At 25.0% G+C, this 18,354-nt stretch overlaps 1 protein-coding gene across 2 annotated transcripts; it reads right to left on the bottom strand.

The window, feature by feature from the left end:
- Nucleotides 1-11,865: 11,865 nt before the first annotated feature.
- Nucleotides 11,866-17,610, bottom strand: LOC113868427 (protein DA1-related 1-like). Of its 2 annotated transcripts, none has more exons than XM_027504000.1 (13): nucleotides 17,419-17,610; nucleotides 17,194-17,223; nucleotides 16,742-16,893; nucleotides 16,463-16,553; nucleotides 15,604-15,892; nucleotides 14,901-15,021; nucleotides 14,623-14,706; nucleotides 13,438-13,557; nucleotides 13,112-13,324; nucleotides 12,933-12,995; nucleotides 12,713-12,831; nucleotides 12,565-12,623; nucleotides 11,866-12,481 (listed from the first exon to the last, which is right to left on the bottom strand). In XM_027504000.1, exons 3-13 carry the CDS (start codon nucleotides 16,850-16,852, stop codon nucleotides 12,147-12,149), a joined length of 1,605 nt encoding a protein of 534 aa, XP_027359801.1. In that variant the 5' UTR covers nucleotides 16,853-16,893; nucleotides 17,194-17,223; nucleotides 17,419-17,610; the 3' UTR covers nucleotides 11,866-12,146. The 2 variants fall into 2 exon arrangements, with proteins under 2 accessions (XP_027359801.1, XP_027359802.1); XM_027504001.1 differs by having other exon boundaries at nucleotides 11,925-12,481; nucleotides 17,194-17,241; nucleotides 17,419-17,597.
- Between the last annotated feature and the right edge of the window lie 744 nt (nucleotides 17,611-18,354).

The following is an 18,354-nucleotide window of genomic DNA, read 5'->3' as shown; positions in this document are numbered from 1 at the left end:
ATAAAATTTGAGTGTTCTCAGGCGGCTACCCCACGGGTATATCTTGTCTTTTTGACAGCTCTATTTAACAATATTGTAGATATGTAAAATCATTAGTATTTAACAATAGTTACTTCATATATATATATATATATATATATATATAAATTGATTACACCTCTTTATTATTGAGTATATTAAATTTAGATACATAACTTTATCTACTTATTACTCTATACATTAAAATTTAGAATGTATCCACTTACTTGTTACTCTGTACATTAAAATTTAAAACGTATAACTTATGAATTAAAATTATATTTTATCACATTTATTATGTTTTAATTGTATTTAAAGAATATTTATTAGTATTGATGGTTATATTATGTTACAAATAATAATATAAATATTTATCTATAAATTAGCTTAAATTATCGTTATTAAAATTAATTATAATATTTTCATAATATACAGATTAAAATTATTATTATATTTTAATATAATCTATATTTTATTATATATTTCAAATACTAAAATATATCTTAAATTAAAAAAATTAAACTTACAAAATTGTTAGTTTATAATATAGGTTGTTAAATTAAATTTATAATAAAAGATAAATTTGTATATTTAAATTATTTTATTAATTAGTTTAATATAATCTATATTTTAATATATATTTTAAATATTAAAATATAATTTGAATAAAAAAATATATTTATAAAATTATTTATTTATATTATATATTATTAAATTAAATTTATAATAAAAATATAATTTTATATATTTAAATTATTTTATTAAATATTTTAATATAATTTATATTTCAATATTTATTAACAATACTAAATTGTAATTTAATTTAAAAATACTACATTTACCAAATTATTAATTTATAATATATATTGTTAAAAATAAGTTTTTAAATTTAAATTATTTTATTAATTATTTTAATATAATATATAGTTTAATATATATTTCAAAAATTAAAACTTACTTTAAAATTAAAAAAATATACTTACCTAATTATTAATTTATATTATATATTGTTAAGATCAAATAAAATAATCTATATTTTAATATGTACTTCAAATATTAAATGTAATTTAAATAAAAAAATATTTATAAAATTATTTGTTATATTATATATTGTTAAATTAATTTTTTAATAAAAATATAATTTTATATATTTAAACTATTTTATTAAATATTTTAATATAATTTATATTTCAATATTTATTAACAATACTAAATTGTAATTTAGTTTGAAAATATTATATTTATTAAATTATTAGTTTATAATATATTGTTAAATTAAATTTTTAATAAAAAAATAAGTTTACGAATTTAAATTATTTTATTAATTATTTTAATATAATATATATTTTAAAAACTAAAACTTATTTTAAAATTAAAAAAATTATATTTATCTAATTATTGATTTATATTATATATTGTAAGTTTTTTACAGAAATAAAATATTTTAAATGATAAATTACGTATATATCTTAAAAAATTTATATATAAATATCTTAAATTAAATTATATAAAAGTTATTAAAATTAATTATAATTATTTTTTATAATAGAATAAAAAAATCGATTATAAATCTACTTTTAAAAGTTAATTATAATTATTTTTTACAATACAGCAAGAAAGTCGTTTACAATCGTTCAATGTTAAAGGAGAGTAGATTATCGACTTCTGCCACTGGGAGGACATTCTGAGATTGGTTTACCTACACTACTTTTGCTGTCTTTATTGTCTGACTAAACCTGCAGCTTCTGACTCCCCAACCGCATAAATCATAATCAAAAATCATAAAACCCCTTTCATTCCCATTAATTTGCATCTCAAAACATCAAATCCAAACACAAAAACCTTTGGAATGATGTTAATAAATGTGTGTTCAGAGAAAGCAGGCTTTGGAATCAGCCCTCGCATTTCATTCTCGCAAGACCCCAAAAACACAATCTCAGTGGAAAGCCCTCGTAAGCAAGACACGTGCATGACTCAGGCTCAGACTTCGTTTTCTGCATCACAAACGGCGTCCCACACAAACTCTCTTCAGCGGACGAGCTTTTCTCCAACGGCAAAATCGTTCCCAAGCAAATCACCAGAATTTCCAAAGCCCCACCAAACTAGCCCCATCATCAACCCCATTTCAACACGCAAAAGAAGAGGCTCAAAGAGTTCTTGTCAGAGCCAGATGATGACGACACCCAAGAACATGATAAGCCCAATTCTTCTTCCAAACTCTTCTGGCGTAGCAGCAGTTTGAACTGTGATGGGGCCACACGTGGGAAACCAATCTCAGAACGTCTTCTCAATACAAACTTAAGTAGATTATATTCAACTTTCTTGTTGTATTTGTAAAAAATATTATAATTAACTTTAATTTTAATACAGCAGTCGATCATAATTGATTTTTTTTATTATATTATAAAAAATAATTATAATTAACTTCTGTATACCTGTGTAAAGTTTATTTTAATTAATTTTTATATAATTTAATTTAGAATATTTATGTACAAATTTTTTTTAAAACATCTATGTAATTTATTATTTAAAATATTTTATTTTTGTAAAAAATTAATATATTGTTAAGATCAAATAAAATAATTTAAAATTACTTTTATAATTTACATAATTTATGAATTATAATCATAATTAATTTATACTTATTATTTTTGAATTATATTTTAAAAAAATATTAGAATTGATAATTATATAATGTTAAAAATGTTAATAATAAAACTACTGTAAATAATATTTAATAAAAAAATATTAAAATTTATTATAAATAATTTAAATAAATTTTAAAAAAATTTATGTTAAATGTTGAAAATAGAAAAAATAATATTGATTAAATTATACAAAAATACTTTTAAAAAAATTTTATGAAGTTTTCGAATTATTTTTTAATTATAAATAAAAATGTATATTTATTTTTAACTTCTATTTAACATTTGAATGTTAATTATTGTTTTATATTATATATTATTAAATTAATTTTTTAATAAAAAGATAAGTAAATTATAATACAAATGAAAAGATAACTTTTATTATGTTAATTTTATATTTTTTAACTTTTCATATATCATCGAGTAGAACTTTATCTTTATTTATATAAGTTATGTTTACATAACTTTAAAAAATTTGTTCACGGTTTTTTTTTTGTTATTTTTTTTTTTATTTTGCAATTCTATTAGCTGTCAAGAATTACCTACTCACGTAAGTGCATGTATTTTCGAGTTTAATATTTTTTACTTGGTTTATATATTTTAATTAGATTTTTTGAGCAAGCATAAAGCTGTTTTTTTTAAATGATATCACGTATTAAATTTTATTTTGAATTGATTAATTTGTATCAAATTTATCATTATTTTTTATGCTTTTGTAAGAGAATAACAAGTTGCAATGAAGATAAATAAATTTTTCTTAACGATCTGAATTCAACAACAGATGATTGTATCAAACATATATCTCCAACCGTGAAAACAACAAACCAAAAAAAAAAAGAAATTAATGTATAAATTATAATTTTGTAATGTATTGTTCAAATTTCTTAGATAATACAGTAATTTATATTTGATATTTTTTTTAGGCTGCAACTTGAAGAAGATGAAGCAGAAAATAGAGAATAAAAGACAACAATAGAAAATTTAGAAGATTGAACTATTTTTATTGCAATATTGTATAAATACTTTTAATATTATGTAGAATTTGAAAAGTAAAATGTTATCAAACATTTAAGTTTTTTATAAAATAATTTTGTTATCTTATTATATACATTTCTCTTACTTTATTATTATTATTATTATGTATTGACGTTATTCTTAACATAAAATTTGCCTAGATTTTATATGTGACTCAGAAACTTTATATTATATCATCTTCTATAATTTTAATTGATATAAAGATAAATATTTATATTAAATAAAATCATTCTTCTCTTTTAGTTTCTATCTAAATTTTAATTGAAAAATTTCTAACTACTATTTTTTTTCTCTTCTTCTATTATTTTAATTTTTTTTAAAAATAATTTAATAGAAATTAATATATCATAATTATGTATAATTTATTAATGTAGACAATATTTTTATTTATATTTTATATTATAATAATTATGATGATGAATTGTAATTAAGGAAAATTTATTAAAATGATGGTTATATTATATTAAAAACTGCTATAACAATATTGTTGCAAATGACATGATGCTTGATAAAAAATTATTAAATTTATAAATGTAAAAAATTTTAAAAATATCATTGTCAAGTAAAATTGTACCTAATGAACAAAAATAATTAAGTAGTAAAAAAATATTAATTTCTTAAGTAACATTTTAATTGAAAATAAAATTATATATTTACTTTAAGTTATACTTAAATTTGAGTTATATTAATTTAAATTATTTTATTAAATACTATATATACAATCTATATTTTAATTTGTACTTTAAATACTAAAATGTACTTTAAATTAAAAAAAATTACATTTACAAAGATAATAATTTATATTACATGTTGTTAAGTTAAATTTCTTATGAATAGGAAAATTTATATATTTAAATTATTTTATTAATTAGTTTAAAATAATCTTTGACATATACTTTAAACTCTAAAATTTAATTTTGCACTAAAAAATTTACACTTACAAAATTATTATTTTATATTATATATTGTTAAATTAAATTTCTAATGAAAAGATAACTTTATAAATGAAAATACTATCTATAAAATAAAATTAAAATTACAAATGCAGAGAACTATATTTTTTAAGAAAAAAATTTATTCATTTTGTGGACTTAAAGTTAGTTCCCAAGATGTAAATCAAAATACAGGTATTATATATAAAAATATTAATTCAATACAAATATTTTTTTATTAATATATATTTATTATGTTATATTCTTCAAATTATACATTTTTCAATTTTAAAAAATATTTAAATCAGGTTCACTAAATATTGACTTTTTGTTTTAGTAAGACCATGTGATATATCAAATATTAGACTATAAAAATAGACACAAGGATATCACACAAAAATTATATCTGAAAGCAATCATAAAATCTCACATACATCGGATTTACGTCAAAATTGTTAGAACACATTTATTTTTTTAATGACGGTATAATATTTTAATGTGTATATATTAAATTTATATTTATATTTTAAAAATAATTACAGACCTAATAAATATTTTAATGACGATATAATATATATTTAAATTAAAATTTTATTTATCTATTTATTTATTAGTCTTTTGTAAGATGCAACATATTATTAAATCTATTATTATCTTAATAAATATTATCTTAATTTTATTAATTCTATTATTATTACATTAACAAATAATTATTTAAAATTATTTCATATTTTAAAATTAATTTACTTTTTTATTTTAATTAGAAAATAATTATAAAAATTTATTCATGCATGTATTGGTAGTAATATTATAAACTGTGATGATATTTGCTTATTTATTTATTAATATAATTCAATTATACATATATAGAGTTTATCATAACTACTCTTATAATTAATATTTTATCATACAAATTATAAATTAAAATTATGTTTACTCATTTATTAATAATTTTTTAAAATTATTGATGATAAATTAAATCAAATCATTAAAAAAGAGCTAATGTATTTTGTAAAATTATTGAATACTTTAAATTTTAGTGGATTTACTCTCCATTGCTTGCAACTCAAAGAAGGAATGTCAATTATGCTACTTAAGAACATCAATCCAATATTAGGAATGTGCAATGGAAGAATGTGCAATAGAATAAGACTCCTTATCAAAGATAATCATTAAATTATGTTAGATTATATTTGTCAAAACATATATTTAATCATAGTCAATTATATGTTGCATTGTCTAAAATAATATCAATAAAAAATAAAAAAATTTATTATTAAAGAAGATAAATAAATATATAAGATATACAAAAAAATATTTCATAATATTTCTCGCTGTAATTATATTTAATATAATAATTTTTTTTACCATATTGATATATTTTTATATTTAAGACATATTTACTAGTCATCTACTTAAAAATTGCATTTATTGTCTCATCAACATTTATACAGTCTGTATTTTTTATTTTTTTCATCTATCTTTCCATTTTTGTTTTTTAAATAAACTTAATTAATTAATTATAGTACAACCAGGATTAAACAACCATAGAAGAGAGGGTTACAGGTTAAAAAATATCTCAAAAACTTGACCCGAAAATTTTTAAGATCATATGTGAAAACAAGATGGCAAAATCAAATATTATTAATTTATTTCTCTCTCTCTTCCCTCCTAAATCCTTACAGAGAATGGTGATAAAATTAGTTTTTATCTACAATTTGTTTCGATTCTGCTGATCTTAATTTACCTGATAAGCTCCAAGGCCGATCTATATAAACAAGCTAGTGTATACTATGAACACAAGCTAAAAACCACAAAAACCAAATCTCTCGTTGAGTCTTAAAAATTCTTCAAACGAGAAACACCAATTCAAGAAACTTAATCAAGAATGATGAGGTCAACAGAGAAGGGTGATAGAATATGTCCTATCACTTCTGAAATTATCACATATCAAGAATTTGCTCGATATAGACAGAAATACTTAGTTACGTATTATCCATTTAGTAGCTTTGGACGTAAAGAAAAACAAAGTACGAAGCAAAAAATACAAAAGTTGATCAACATCATGAACTTGAAGAAACATATCAATAACTCGAAGAAGGCCAAAGGTACTGAACCTACGGTAAACTCGCCTAGCAAATCCAAGTACATGTCATCATGGCTCTGTTCTCATAGCCATTTTAGTGAGAGAACACTGAGGTTTTTTCCAATGTTTTGGGTGCAACTATAACAATTATCGTCCTCAATTCAGTGAAAGCTCTACAACGACTTCAAGAGTACACGCATTGGCAACGCTTGATTTTTGAAATTCTGTAGTTTGATTGATCGTGAAATATTTCATCCTAGTAAATCTGTGTAAGTATTTTTGTAGTAATATTGAAGAATGTTAGGAATACATGCTCTAAATTTTTATTTTTATTTTTTTGTAGAGTTTATAAAATAAAACATACTAAATAAAATTTTTAATTTTTTTTTATCAATTTTTATATATTAATTATGAGTCTTGATTCTTGAATAAGAATGTTTTAAAAAATATTACTGAGCAAAGTATTTTTAAATAATTTTTTGAAATTTTATTTAATATAATAAATATTTATTAATAATAATTATAATATATTTTTAAAATTTAAAAATAAACATATAATATATTTTAAATTTATTTATTTAAAAAATTAACTAAATAATATCCGAACGTTACAATAAACTATAATATTTAAAATTTAAGGTATATGATTGTAACTGTTGAATCTCACTCATTTGTTGATTGAAAAAGATGAAATCTGTTATTCCGTTTGATTATTTCTTATTTAAATATATATATATATATATATATATATATATATATATATATATATATATATGATTTTATTTTTAAATCAACTGCTACTAAATTTAAGTCATTATTTTCAAAAGTGCAGTCTTTTTTTTTTTTTATGTATTCTTCTTAATTCATGACATGACCATTTTTAAATTATACTATATTTGGATTATCAGTAACAAATAAAATAAAAAGGTTATTATTTAAAGTTCTATAAAATGTTAATGAAATGGAATGGTAATGAAGTAAACTTCGTCCAGTTTTATATAATTTAGAAGTATTTAATGAAATCAATATTATTTATAAAGAATTCAAATAGTAGGGTGATATTTTTATTTTACTCAATTATATTCTCTTCTATTTCATTTCACTTAATTAATATGAAAGTAAACTCGCAAGCACATTTTAATTTTAATTGTATTTTTAAAACATTGATACTTAAAGTTAGTGAATCTCTCAAAGTAAGGAATTATTAATATCAAGATTCTTCAAATTTTAAAATTTAAAATTTATTAATTTGAATTTGATATATCATATTAAAACTAACAGTTAATTCAAACATTTTATTCCATGTTTTATTTTTAAAAATTTATCTATTTTTTTTTTTAAAACATCAACATTTTATTAAGGATAAATTTAAAATACAAAGAGTAGTTTAACAACTCTAAAGAAAATATATGTCAAGTGATTATTAATTCAATTTATAATTTTATTTTGACAAAAATATTTTTTATTATAATTTTTTTAAGACTAGTATGACTTAATTAGTAACTTAAATTACGGTGATCCTATGTTTTACTTTTAAAATTTTTCTAATTTTAATATTATATTATACTTTTACAAAATGTGTCTAATTGGACTTATTTTTATGAGGATTAACCATTCTTTATATAATTAATCATTTAATTAGCTACCCTATTGTATTAAATTAATATATTTATTATTATTAAGCACGTGAATCAACTAATAGATAATTGTTCAAATTTAATGTGACTTTTTAATTTGAGTTTTAGTTACATACAATTACGTTAAATATTTAAAGGGATAGTTTGTTGTTAATTAGTGGTTAAAAAAATAACATGTTTATTTATGAGATAAATTAAATTTAGAAATTTAATATATCAAGCTCGTGGAATTTTTTTTAATCAATTATTAAATTAACAGGTGTATTGAATCTTTATACCTTTGTTAACACATTGTATGACTATTTGGGAGGAGGATTCATATTAGAAAAAGAGATATTAATATTATACAATCTTTTATGTATTGATAACATTTTAGCAAGTAATTGTGAATTGATAAAGTATAAAGTTATAAAAGAAATTGGGGAGTATCTAAGGAAGTGATAGGCAAAATAAGACAGTATCAACCCATTCATAAATAGATTTTTAGTTGCCTTTTTTGTCTCCCTTTGTTTTTTTTTTTTCAAATCACGCTCTCTATTTTTTGCATATGTAGTCAATAATTGGTCAAACTAGTACTTTTCAATTCTCTTCAAGGAACAACATATTAGATTCTTTTATATTCCTATATTACTTATCAAATGGATGCACTCACCCAAAACACACGTGTTCCAAATTTTTTATTTATGCCAGGAGTTGGATATATGAAATAAACGACTTTTTTATTTAAATAATGCTTTTTTTAAAACAATTTCTTAAAATAGATATATTTTAAAACTAATTATTTATTTGGTATTTTTTTTTTACCAACTCAATAGCAGTATTACACATACATATACGATAATAAATTTTTATTATTATTTTAATAGAGTATCGTTTCAATATTACCGACACTATACCAAAAATTAACACGTCAAAATCGCATGAGTATCGGACAAGATGAAACGATAATATATTTTTATTATTATTTTAATATATTATCGTTTCGATACTCACATTTTTTTAATCAATTTTAATATTATCGTCACAAATTAATTAATATTTTTTTTTATTATTTTAAAATTCTATCGCCTCAAAACTTCTTATACTTAATTTGCCACTAGTAATATATAATACTAAAATATGATGTATGCTGCAATTGTATCACAATGAGAGATTATTCCCATGAAAGGAGTAGCCAGCAATTTTTCCACTAGACACACAGCTATGTGAAGGAAAAATTAATTGCGGAAGTTAAACACAAAAATAGTATATCACTGTACACATGCTAACTTTTTAAGCTTGAAGAATATTTATTGTCTGCTGTACACTTAATATTTAAAATGTATAAGATGATAAAAAAAAGGTGAAAAGACAAAAAAAATATAATGTAAAAAAATAGATGAAAAGTCAAATAAGGTAAAAAATAAAAAATATATAAATATAACTCCTATTATTAAAATATTCATCAATAAAATCTACTCATTTTAGGAAAGATGAATAAATAAATATTTTGAAGAAAAAGATAATAAAAATTAGTAATATATTCTTTACATACTTTTGTAATTATTTGATTTTAAAATTTTTGAAAAAATTAATTAATTTACAAAATCAGCATTATAATATTAGTAAAATATTAAAGGAGTGTACTTTAAAATACATATTCATAAAATACCACACTTCAAAGCTGCACAACAGTTCAAAATGTATTTTTTTAATAATTCATTAAAAGCATAATTTTTTTATTACGAAAGAGTCTACTGTGACTTTAAAATTATTATTATTATTATTAAATAATTTTATATAAAATATTTTTATTGATTAATTAAATTAATAAAAGAATGACAGCAAACACTGATATTATGCATCCTGTGTTTAGACTATTAAGAAATCAATATGCATACGAAGGGAAAGAAAAATAATTAAATATATCCATGTATGAAGTGTGATGTGTGGTGCAGCTGCGTCGCAGGGAAGATCCATGTATGACCCAGATGAATCCACATTTAGGTGCTATTCCAAATGCATCATGATATGTCTAATCCAATAGGCTAGAGGAATCGCAAATTTTGCATGCGATTTTGTAACGACAATGGATGCAGCTATTCGTTAACACCATGAACATCAACCATAAAAAAAATATGAATATCGGAAGTTTTGAGGTGATAAAATTTTAAAAAATAAAAATAAAAATTAAGTAACAATAATATTAAAATTAATTAAAAAAATATGAATATCGAATGTTGAACGATGATAATGTATTAAAATAATAATAAAAATATATTGTTTTATTTTATCTGATACTCATGCGATTTTAATAAGTGTTAATTTTTAGTGTAATATCCGTAATATTGAAATGATACTTTATTAAAATAATAATAAAAATTTACTATTGTCTATGTAGATACGATACTGCTGTTGAGTTGAAAAAAAAAACATTAAATAAGAAATTAATTTTAAAATATACCTATTTTAAGAAATTGTTTTTAAAAAAATATTATTTAAATAAAAAAGCCGAAATAAACTGCTAAAGGATCAAAGAAAATGGATGAGTTTGAAATGGGTAAAAGAAAATCATTATAATAGTTACCCTATACGTGCTTTATAGCTTCATACAAGTCAAGTTTTTCAAGTAATCTTGTGCGATCCAAAAGTATACTCTAATGAATAGATTTGTAGTTAGGCTGATGTGGTAATATCATGATAAGATCTGCATGGGCAGACTTAAATAGACCATTATTGAAGAGAGAAAACTCTTGAGCAATTATTTCCCCTAAAAATTGTAAATAAATACTTAAAAGGACACTGGAGTAAATCAAGGTCATTTTCTAAAAAAAAATAGAAATTGGGTTTTCAGGATGATCTTATATAGAAAGGTGCACTCATCCAATTTCCCTCCATAGCGCATGGCAGGTAACATTTCCAACAATTCCCAAAGACCATTCAACTCTTTCACCTCTACCATCCGCATTGAGTTTAATAAGTTCTTTTTCAAGAAGCCTGCGATATACTCTTTCAAGATTGCATCATGCCAGTTCTTGAAAGACTTACTGTTGGGTGTGTACATAATTTTAAAACAAATGAAATGTGATAAAGAAAAATTTTAAAAAATAAGACAGTTTATTGTAGATGCTTACACTGTTAGAATATGCACATAAAAATTAACGATGTACATAAAATTCAAATACAATAGTTTTTTTATTTTTGTAATTACTGACTCATAGTCTTGAAGTTCCTTTTGGTGTTTACATGGTTCTGTGAGGGTAACCCTGTTGTCTTTCGGGAAAATAAAAAGAAAACAAATATGATTTCACAAATACACATGCAACACTTGAATAATCAAGTCGTTTTAATGTTAAAAACAACTTTCCATAAAACCAGAATAATTTAGATAATCAGGAGAGAAAGCTAGCCCATTGATGATTTATCTGCAAGAGGCAACTTACCCATCCTAAAGCTATTATTAAGATACCAAGACCTCGTCAATCATTAAGACAACAACAACATCAATCATCCACGGAAACATAAAACCATGAAAGAAGGGAGCAAGTAAAATTTCCAAATGAGAAAACAAATGTCAGCAAAACACAAGTACAAAATTAAATCTATACTTTCATTGCTTCAGCTCTTCTAAATTCTATTTAATGATACATAAAACGTGAAATTAAGTAATTGCACGCTAAGAGGAGCAATTTTATTCCTTATTTTGTCTAGTGTTAAACTATATGATCTTGGAATCTTTGAACTATATAATTTATGACCAAGCTGAGGTATTGGTCAATGTATACGTGAGAAAATTATATCATCTGTCAAATTCTCAATATGGAAAACTTCCAGTCATATGGATATGATCAAGGGTCCTTTTAAGTCCATACTTAAGCATTGCTCGGTTACCCTGTCTAAATCCATCTCCATAAGCTGAGGAGGCATCTGACTCAATCTGGTGTTTAAAAAACTCACCAAGTTTTTTCTCAAAGTCAGATCGTTTACCCTTCTTTGATGATGTAGAAGAGGACGAAGGTGATGATGAAGATGAAGATGACGATGATGCACCATCATTCCCAGATCCAGAATAAAGCTCTGAATCTAACCACATATGGGCCAAGACTTGGCAGATTCCTTCTTCAACTTCTGGACTCAGGTTGGGATAACCTGTTAAAAACCCAGAAATTTTGTTCCAACTTTTCACCATGAAACAAAATATAAATTTTATGCATTAATTAATAGCTGAATACCTTTAAGCCTAAGCCATGCATGCATCATCTCATGAGCTAGGATTGATCCAGTCAACAACCTATAAACATAAAATTCTTGAATTATGTATAGTGACTATCATATGCAAGCACAGTCAGATTATGAAAGTAGATTGTATAGGAAGGATACCTAGGAAGGCCATACAAAACAAGAATGGCTGTCACTTCACAATGCCGGACCAGCCTATAAGGTTCCGTTATCATGTCTGTGACTCGGTAGCCTGCCCCTATCCTGGGTCTCCTTAAAATCTAGTACAACATAAAATATATAAAAGTAATAAAATCACTATTTGATACACAGATCTTCTATAGCAGAATTATAAAGACTCAAATTTGCAAGAAACCCCTACAGTGGTGACAGTTTGCTCTTCTGACAAGCAGAGTCCTCTAGTTTCAGGTAAGTGGTGATGACCCTACATTCAATAGTGAAAAACAAAAGAACATCTTAAAGTCATCAGAAAGACAGGAAAGAAAGAATAGAAATAACATTTCATGAACAAAATGGAAAGTTCAACACACTAACTCTTACATGCTTTTCCCCCTCCATGGCCTCATTCAGAGCTTGCCTCTCAACCAAAAGCATAGGAATTTGCTGCTCCAATTTCATATTTAAACCTTCATAAAATTCTTGTATTTCAAGGTAGAGAGGTTGACATTCATGAGTATCCATAATTGATGAGTCTAGGCACTCTAAACATAACTTTCGACCATCATCAAGCAAAAGATATTTTGCATCCCTTGGCTGCACTGATTGAAAAGACCAAAAAAAAAAAAAAGTAGGTGGGGAATGGGATCCATCAGTAGCTCCTACTTGTTAATAACAGGATGAAATGTTCTGAGAGATGAATAACTGACCTCCATTCTTTCACAGCTACAGCAACGAGGAGTGCCATCAAGCTCATGTGATGGGCAGTATTTTTGTAGCCAAAAAGGATGAGCTCTATACTCAATGAGGCCAGCTGAATTAGTTGGGATCTGCAAAGAAAGAATCAATAATTCTAGTTTAGTGAACAATACATACTAGCAATTTTTAAAAAATAGGCAAAATTAGTTAATTATTATTTTAAGGAAGAAAAATGAGTATAACAATTTAACCCCTATTGATTAAGGAGCTTTCCCAACACCTTTTTTGTTGCACTCCTACTTTTAGTGCTTGAAGGCAATGGAAAGAATGTAACTCCATTAATAAAACACTGCTAGCAAAACTTAATCAACATTTCAAATATTTACAGAAAATGTTATAGGCCCACCTAAAACTGTAGCATTATACAAGTAAAAAGTTTGATGTAGATTAGAAAATTGAGGATTAGTTTTCAATTTCCTTGAAATCTGAGGATTTCAATTAATTATATCGGATGATTGCAAATGACTTCATCAAGTATGACTGTGAATCATTACAATAAAGATTTGAGGGTAATCGAGCTATTAAACAAAAAATCTTGTCATGTTTCTCTAAATAGGGCTAATTTTATCCAATTTCTTGACAGCATATTTTGATAGAAAACTAGAATAATTAGAAAATCTTAAATCTCTAATAGGTTTGAATAATAAAAACGCAAAAAACGCAATGATTGTAACTTAAAGGAGCTGATCCACGATTTCCTGCAAAGTACTAAGCCAGTTATAGAAATTAAGAAGTAAAACACAACTACATCTGACTCATGCAGGGATCCAAGCCTAATATAAAAATTTAAGAACCAATCATACTTATATTGTCTGACCCAAAAGATAAATCAAACTAATATCAGCTCCACAAAGGGCTCATATGATGTTAATTTAGTCAGGTAACTAGCCCATGATTTGTTATAAAGGCCAAACGACTACTAAGTTCAGTAGAACATCCTCAAGTATAATTCTGAATTCTGATCTTTCGGAGAAGCCATAACACCTCAATATCAACAGTCTTCCATGTATATGTATATTGAACAATGTAGTGGAATTTCTAAAGCATGTCAAAATTGAGAGAACCCTTTGATAGAAAACAAGCACACAGAATTGACTAATAGACAACAATAAGTGAAAAACAACTGCAAAGCTTACATAGTTCTTGCAGACATCACATCTTGGGTGATGCTTCTCTCTGTAGCATGATTTATGGTAAGGGCGATTGCTAGACATGGAAAACTGTAAAAGAAAGAATCAAGCATTATTCACAATCAAATGAAGATTGATCAAAAAGAGAGAAAAAATTGAAGACCTTGACTTATGAAGTTCAGAAAAGTGTTTTCAACTTGCCTTTTCACCCAAAATAATGCTTCAACTTATTTCAATTAAGTTCAATTTTGTGAAGCAAGCACAAAAGAAAACAAGACTCTAACCTCATGATCAGTGATTGGCAGATGGCATGCATGACAGCAGAAGCATTCTGGATGCCAGACAGCTCCCATGCAACTTAAAAATCTTCCTTGGCCAATCTCAGTCTTGCATCCAGCACAGATTCTGCAGGCAGATTTTACAGAACAAGGTTAAATCTTTGTTTTTAAATTTTAATAATTAACAAAGATTCATGAAACCACGAAAAATAAGTTAAGAAATATCTTTATAACACTAGTTCAAGCATTGCTTTGTATCTCTATTTAGATTTTATTAACAAAGGTCACATATAATAATCCACTTTCATGATGACAACATTTTTTTCATGCTTCGCTGAACTGAGTGTAAATGTTGAAAAAAGAAAAATGGTCAGCAGCATGATTTTCCACTTACAATTCCAAATTTTAGATGATAAAAGGATTCAAAATGTCATCCATGAAAGAAATGAAGAAAAAGGGGGTAAGAGAAACAAAGGGGCAACATTGACAAACTTAAGCCCACTTATGTACAATTTTTAGGTTTGCTAAGCATAATCCAGCAATACTTAAAATTGAAGTTTCAAAACATATTCTGTTTGGAAATTTTTTGCCTTTTATCTTTGGCACAAGCTTTTTTTTCTGTCATTTTGAACTAGTGAACTTCAGCAGTTTCCATTAACAGTATTTGGACTTGTCATACAAATAAAGATGTGATCATACTCACAGTTACCTGTATCCAGGGGGAAAGAGCTGAGGTAGAAATGTAGAGTCATTATCATATTGAGGAGGAGAACCAACGTTCAAACTTTCTTGAATTGCCCTAGCAAGTTGCTCATCTTCCTCAAGTTGAGCTTTAGCAAGACGTTCATCTTCATCTTGTTGAATTTTTGCGAGATATTCATCTTCATCTACTTGAACTTTACCAAGATTTTCATTTTCCTCTGGTTGAACTTCAGCAAGATGTTCATCTTCCTCATCAATTTTACAAAGTTCCTCATCTTCAGATTGAGAGTTGTCCTCTGACACATCATGACACAAAATACATGAGACCTTTTTCAATACTTTGGTGTGGGAATAATTAAATACGACATCCATTTCTGAACATATATTTGACAGTTGGAACTTCAGGATTTCTTCAATCGATTCTAACTATTAGAAAAATGCATTAAGCACTTTGAGTTGCCATTTAAGTGAAACACCATAATCAAAATATCCCCATATTTTTTATATACATATTAAAATTATATTTTAAAGAAATAAAGAAGCTATTTGTAATAATTCAAACATTTTTCAGCACCACACTAATTAGGATATAAATGAGAGACTCAACTGGTTGTATCATAACTTTGATCAATTAAGCACAATTAAACATAAATGAAGACGACCTAGGGATAGGCATAAAAAGAAAGGAAATGAGAACCCAAGGTATGTAAGAGCTTGCAATACATCAATTAGCATTTTGGTTGATTCAGAATTTCCACTTAAGTGCCTCATAATATGCAGTATGCAGAATCATAGTGGCATTAAATCTGACCCAAATTAACCAGCAACTGAATTTTAACTACGAAAGTGCAAAAGCATAATCTTACCAATAACTTTTTTCCCTTTGTGATCCTCCTCGGACAGAGAGAGTGCAATTGCACAGTCAATGTCTTCTCTCTCAATATCCGTCAAGTCATCCTGCATTCAGTTTGCAACTATTACAAATCCAGGTTTATCTCCTTAACTATCACGGGAACTAGTACCGTGTTAGACTCATGGAACAGTCAAAGCTAAAGTCAGATAAAAGGCTAGCTTAATGACATGATAAATTGTGACTTAAGACGATGATTTCAATTTCTTACTAGAAAAGGAAAACCTTAAATTACCATTGAACTCCGATGATTATCCCAAATTCTATCCTCTCCATATTTGCCATGGTATTGCCCTCGTGAAACTTTATGATCAGAGCCCTTAAGCAACTTGGTAAACCAACCCATATCATGCAAAATTATCGACCTTCAGGTTGGCCAACCTTTGACTGAAAAATATTCCCCACGAGCATGTAAGAAAATATATTCCTAACATACACGTGTGTGTGTCTATGTGTGTGTGTATATATATATGGAAAGTTACTATATTAAAAAGCGAGTGATACTGACAAAGAAAGATTCTCCACAACTGATATCACTGATCAGAAAACTAATTTCAAAAGGAAAATCCTTTTGTGAAGAAAATATTACAAGACTCGCAGATTTCAAAATCAAATTTTGTGAACCAGCATCAATCGAATCACAAAGTTAGTAAAGAGAAACAACTGTGAATTTGCAGTCACACATACCTGTTACTGTTAGCTCAAATCTCTTCACTTCTGCAATACCCAATAAGACTGTTCGATAAATAATTCACCCAACTTAAATTGCTTCAGAATACCCACACACACACACACACACACACACACACACATATATATATATATATATATATAGAGAGAGAGAGAGAGAGAGAGAAACAGCCACCACGCATACAGAGAAAGAAAAAGGAAAAAGTGTGAGTGAGAACTGACCAGAAAGAGATAAAGAATGTGCAGAGAGAAAGGAATCTGATGAATCGAATTTGAAGAATATGCATAGTAAAGGAGTAATGAATATAGGAAGCAAAGTAGGTGTTGTGTTTTGAGATTGAGAGGAAAAGAAAGAAAAACGAAAAAAGGGGAATGGAAATGTGTGTTAAGGAACAGAATATGAGCGTTGAAGATAGGGAGAATCGAAGGGGCAGCTGAATTTCAACGCAATGCAATGCTTCTCTCCCCTTCGGCATGTGGGTCCTCTTCCTCTCCCACTCTAGCTTAGGGACAAGCTTCAAGTCTTTTTCACAATAACACTAAGCTCAATAATATTTTACAATTGTTGTATAAATCAAAATTTGACAAATAATATATTTTTATAAAAAGTATTAATAATATTTAATAGAAAATTATAGATATTTTTTATTACATCTTTTTACACATTAAAAAATAAATTTTGGTGTTTAGTTTTAAAAGGGAAATTATCAATAATTTATTTTTATTTCTTTCTTTAAATTTTTACATATCTTATTAATGTTTAATTTAATTGATAATAAATAAATAATTAAGTCAATAGATAAATAAATAATTGCATCTTTTAAACATGTTATAAGGATTTGTGTGTAAATGTTAAAAGTGACCAGATTTACTTCTAAAATCTTCATGCTTTAAAGGAAATAGTTTCTTGCACTCAGCAAGGGACATTCTTGCTGATCTCTAAAATAAACAAGAAAAAAATTAATTTAAATATTATATTAATATATATTTGTTAGTCATTTAATATGTTTTGACAAATTATATGGTTAATTCTGTTAAAAGTTTTAGGCTTAATTTATATTAATTCATTGGTGAAATACAAATTAAAATATTATTTCAATAGTATATATAAATCATAATATAAAATTTTATTGTATTAAGTGCTGGAGTGAAATTTTA

Source organism: Abrus precatorius, unplaced genomic scaffold (assembly GCF_003935025.1).
Source record: "Abrus precatorius isolate BTA unplaced genomic scaffold, Abrus_2018 Scaffold6, whole genome shotgun sequence".
In the NCBI taxonomy this organism is placed as follows: domain Eukaryota; kingdom Viridiplantae; phylum Streptophyta; class Magnoliopsida; order Fabales; family Fabaceae; genus Abrus; species Abrus precatorius.
This window is presented reverse-complemented; position numbering and strand designations above follow the sequence as displayed.

Excerpts from the sequence above, each read along its gene's own strand:
- LOC113868427 (XM_027504000.1), bottom strand. The coding sequence starts at position 16,852 with ATGGGTTGGTTTACCAAGTTGCTTAAGGGCTCTGATCATAAAGTTTCA. Across the intron at positions 14,707-14,900 it reads TGCCAATCACTGATCATGAG|TTTTCCATGTCTAGCAATCG; the intron begins GTTAGAGTCTTG and ends TTTCTTTTACAG. Across the intron at positions 12,482-12,564 it reads TGCATGGCTTAGGCTTAAAG|GTTATCCCAACCTGAGTCCA; the intron begins GTATTCAGCTAT and ends GGTTTTTAACAG.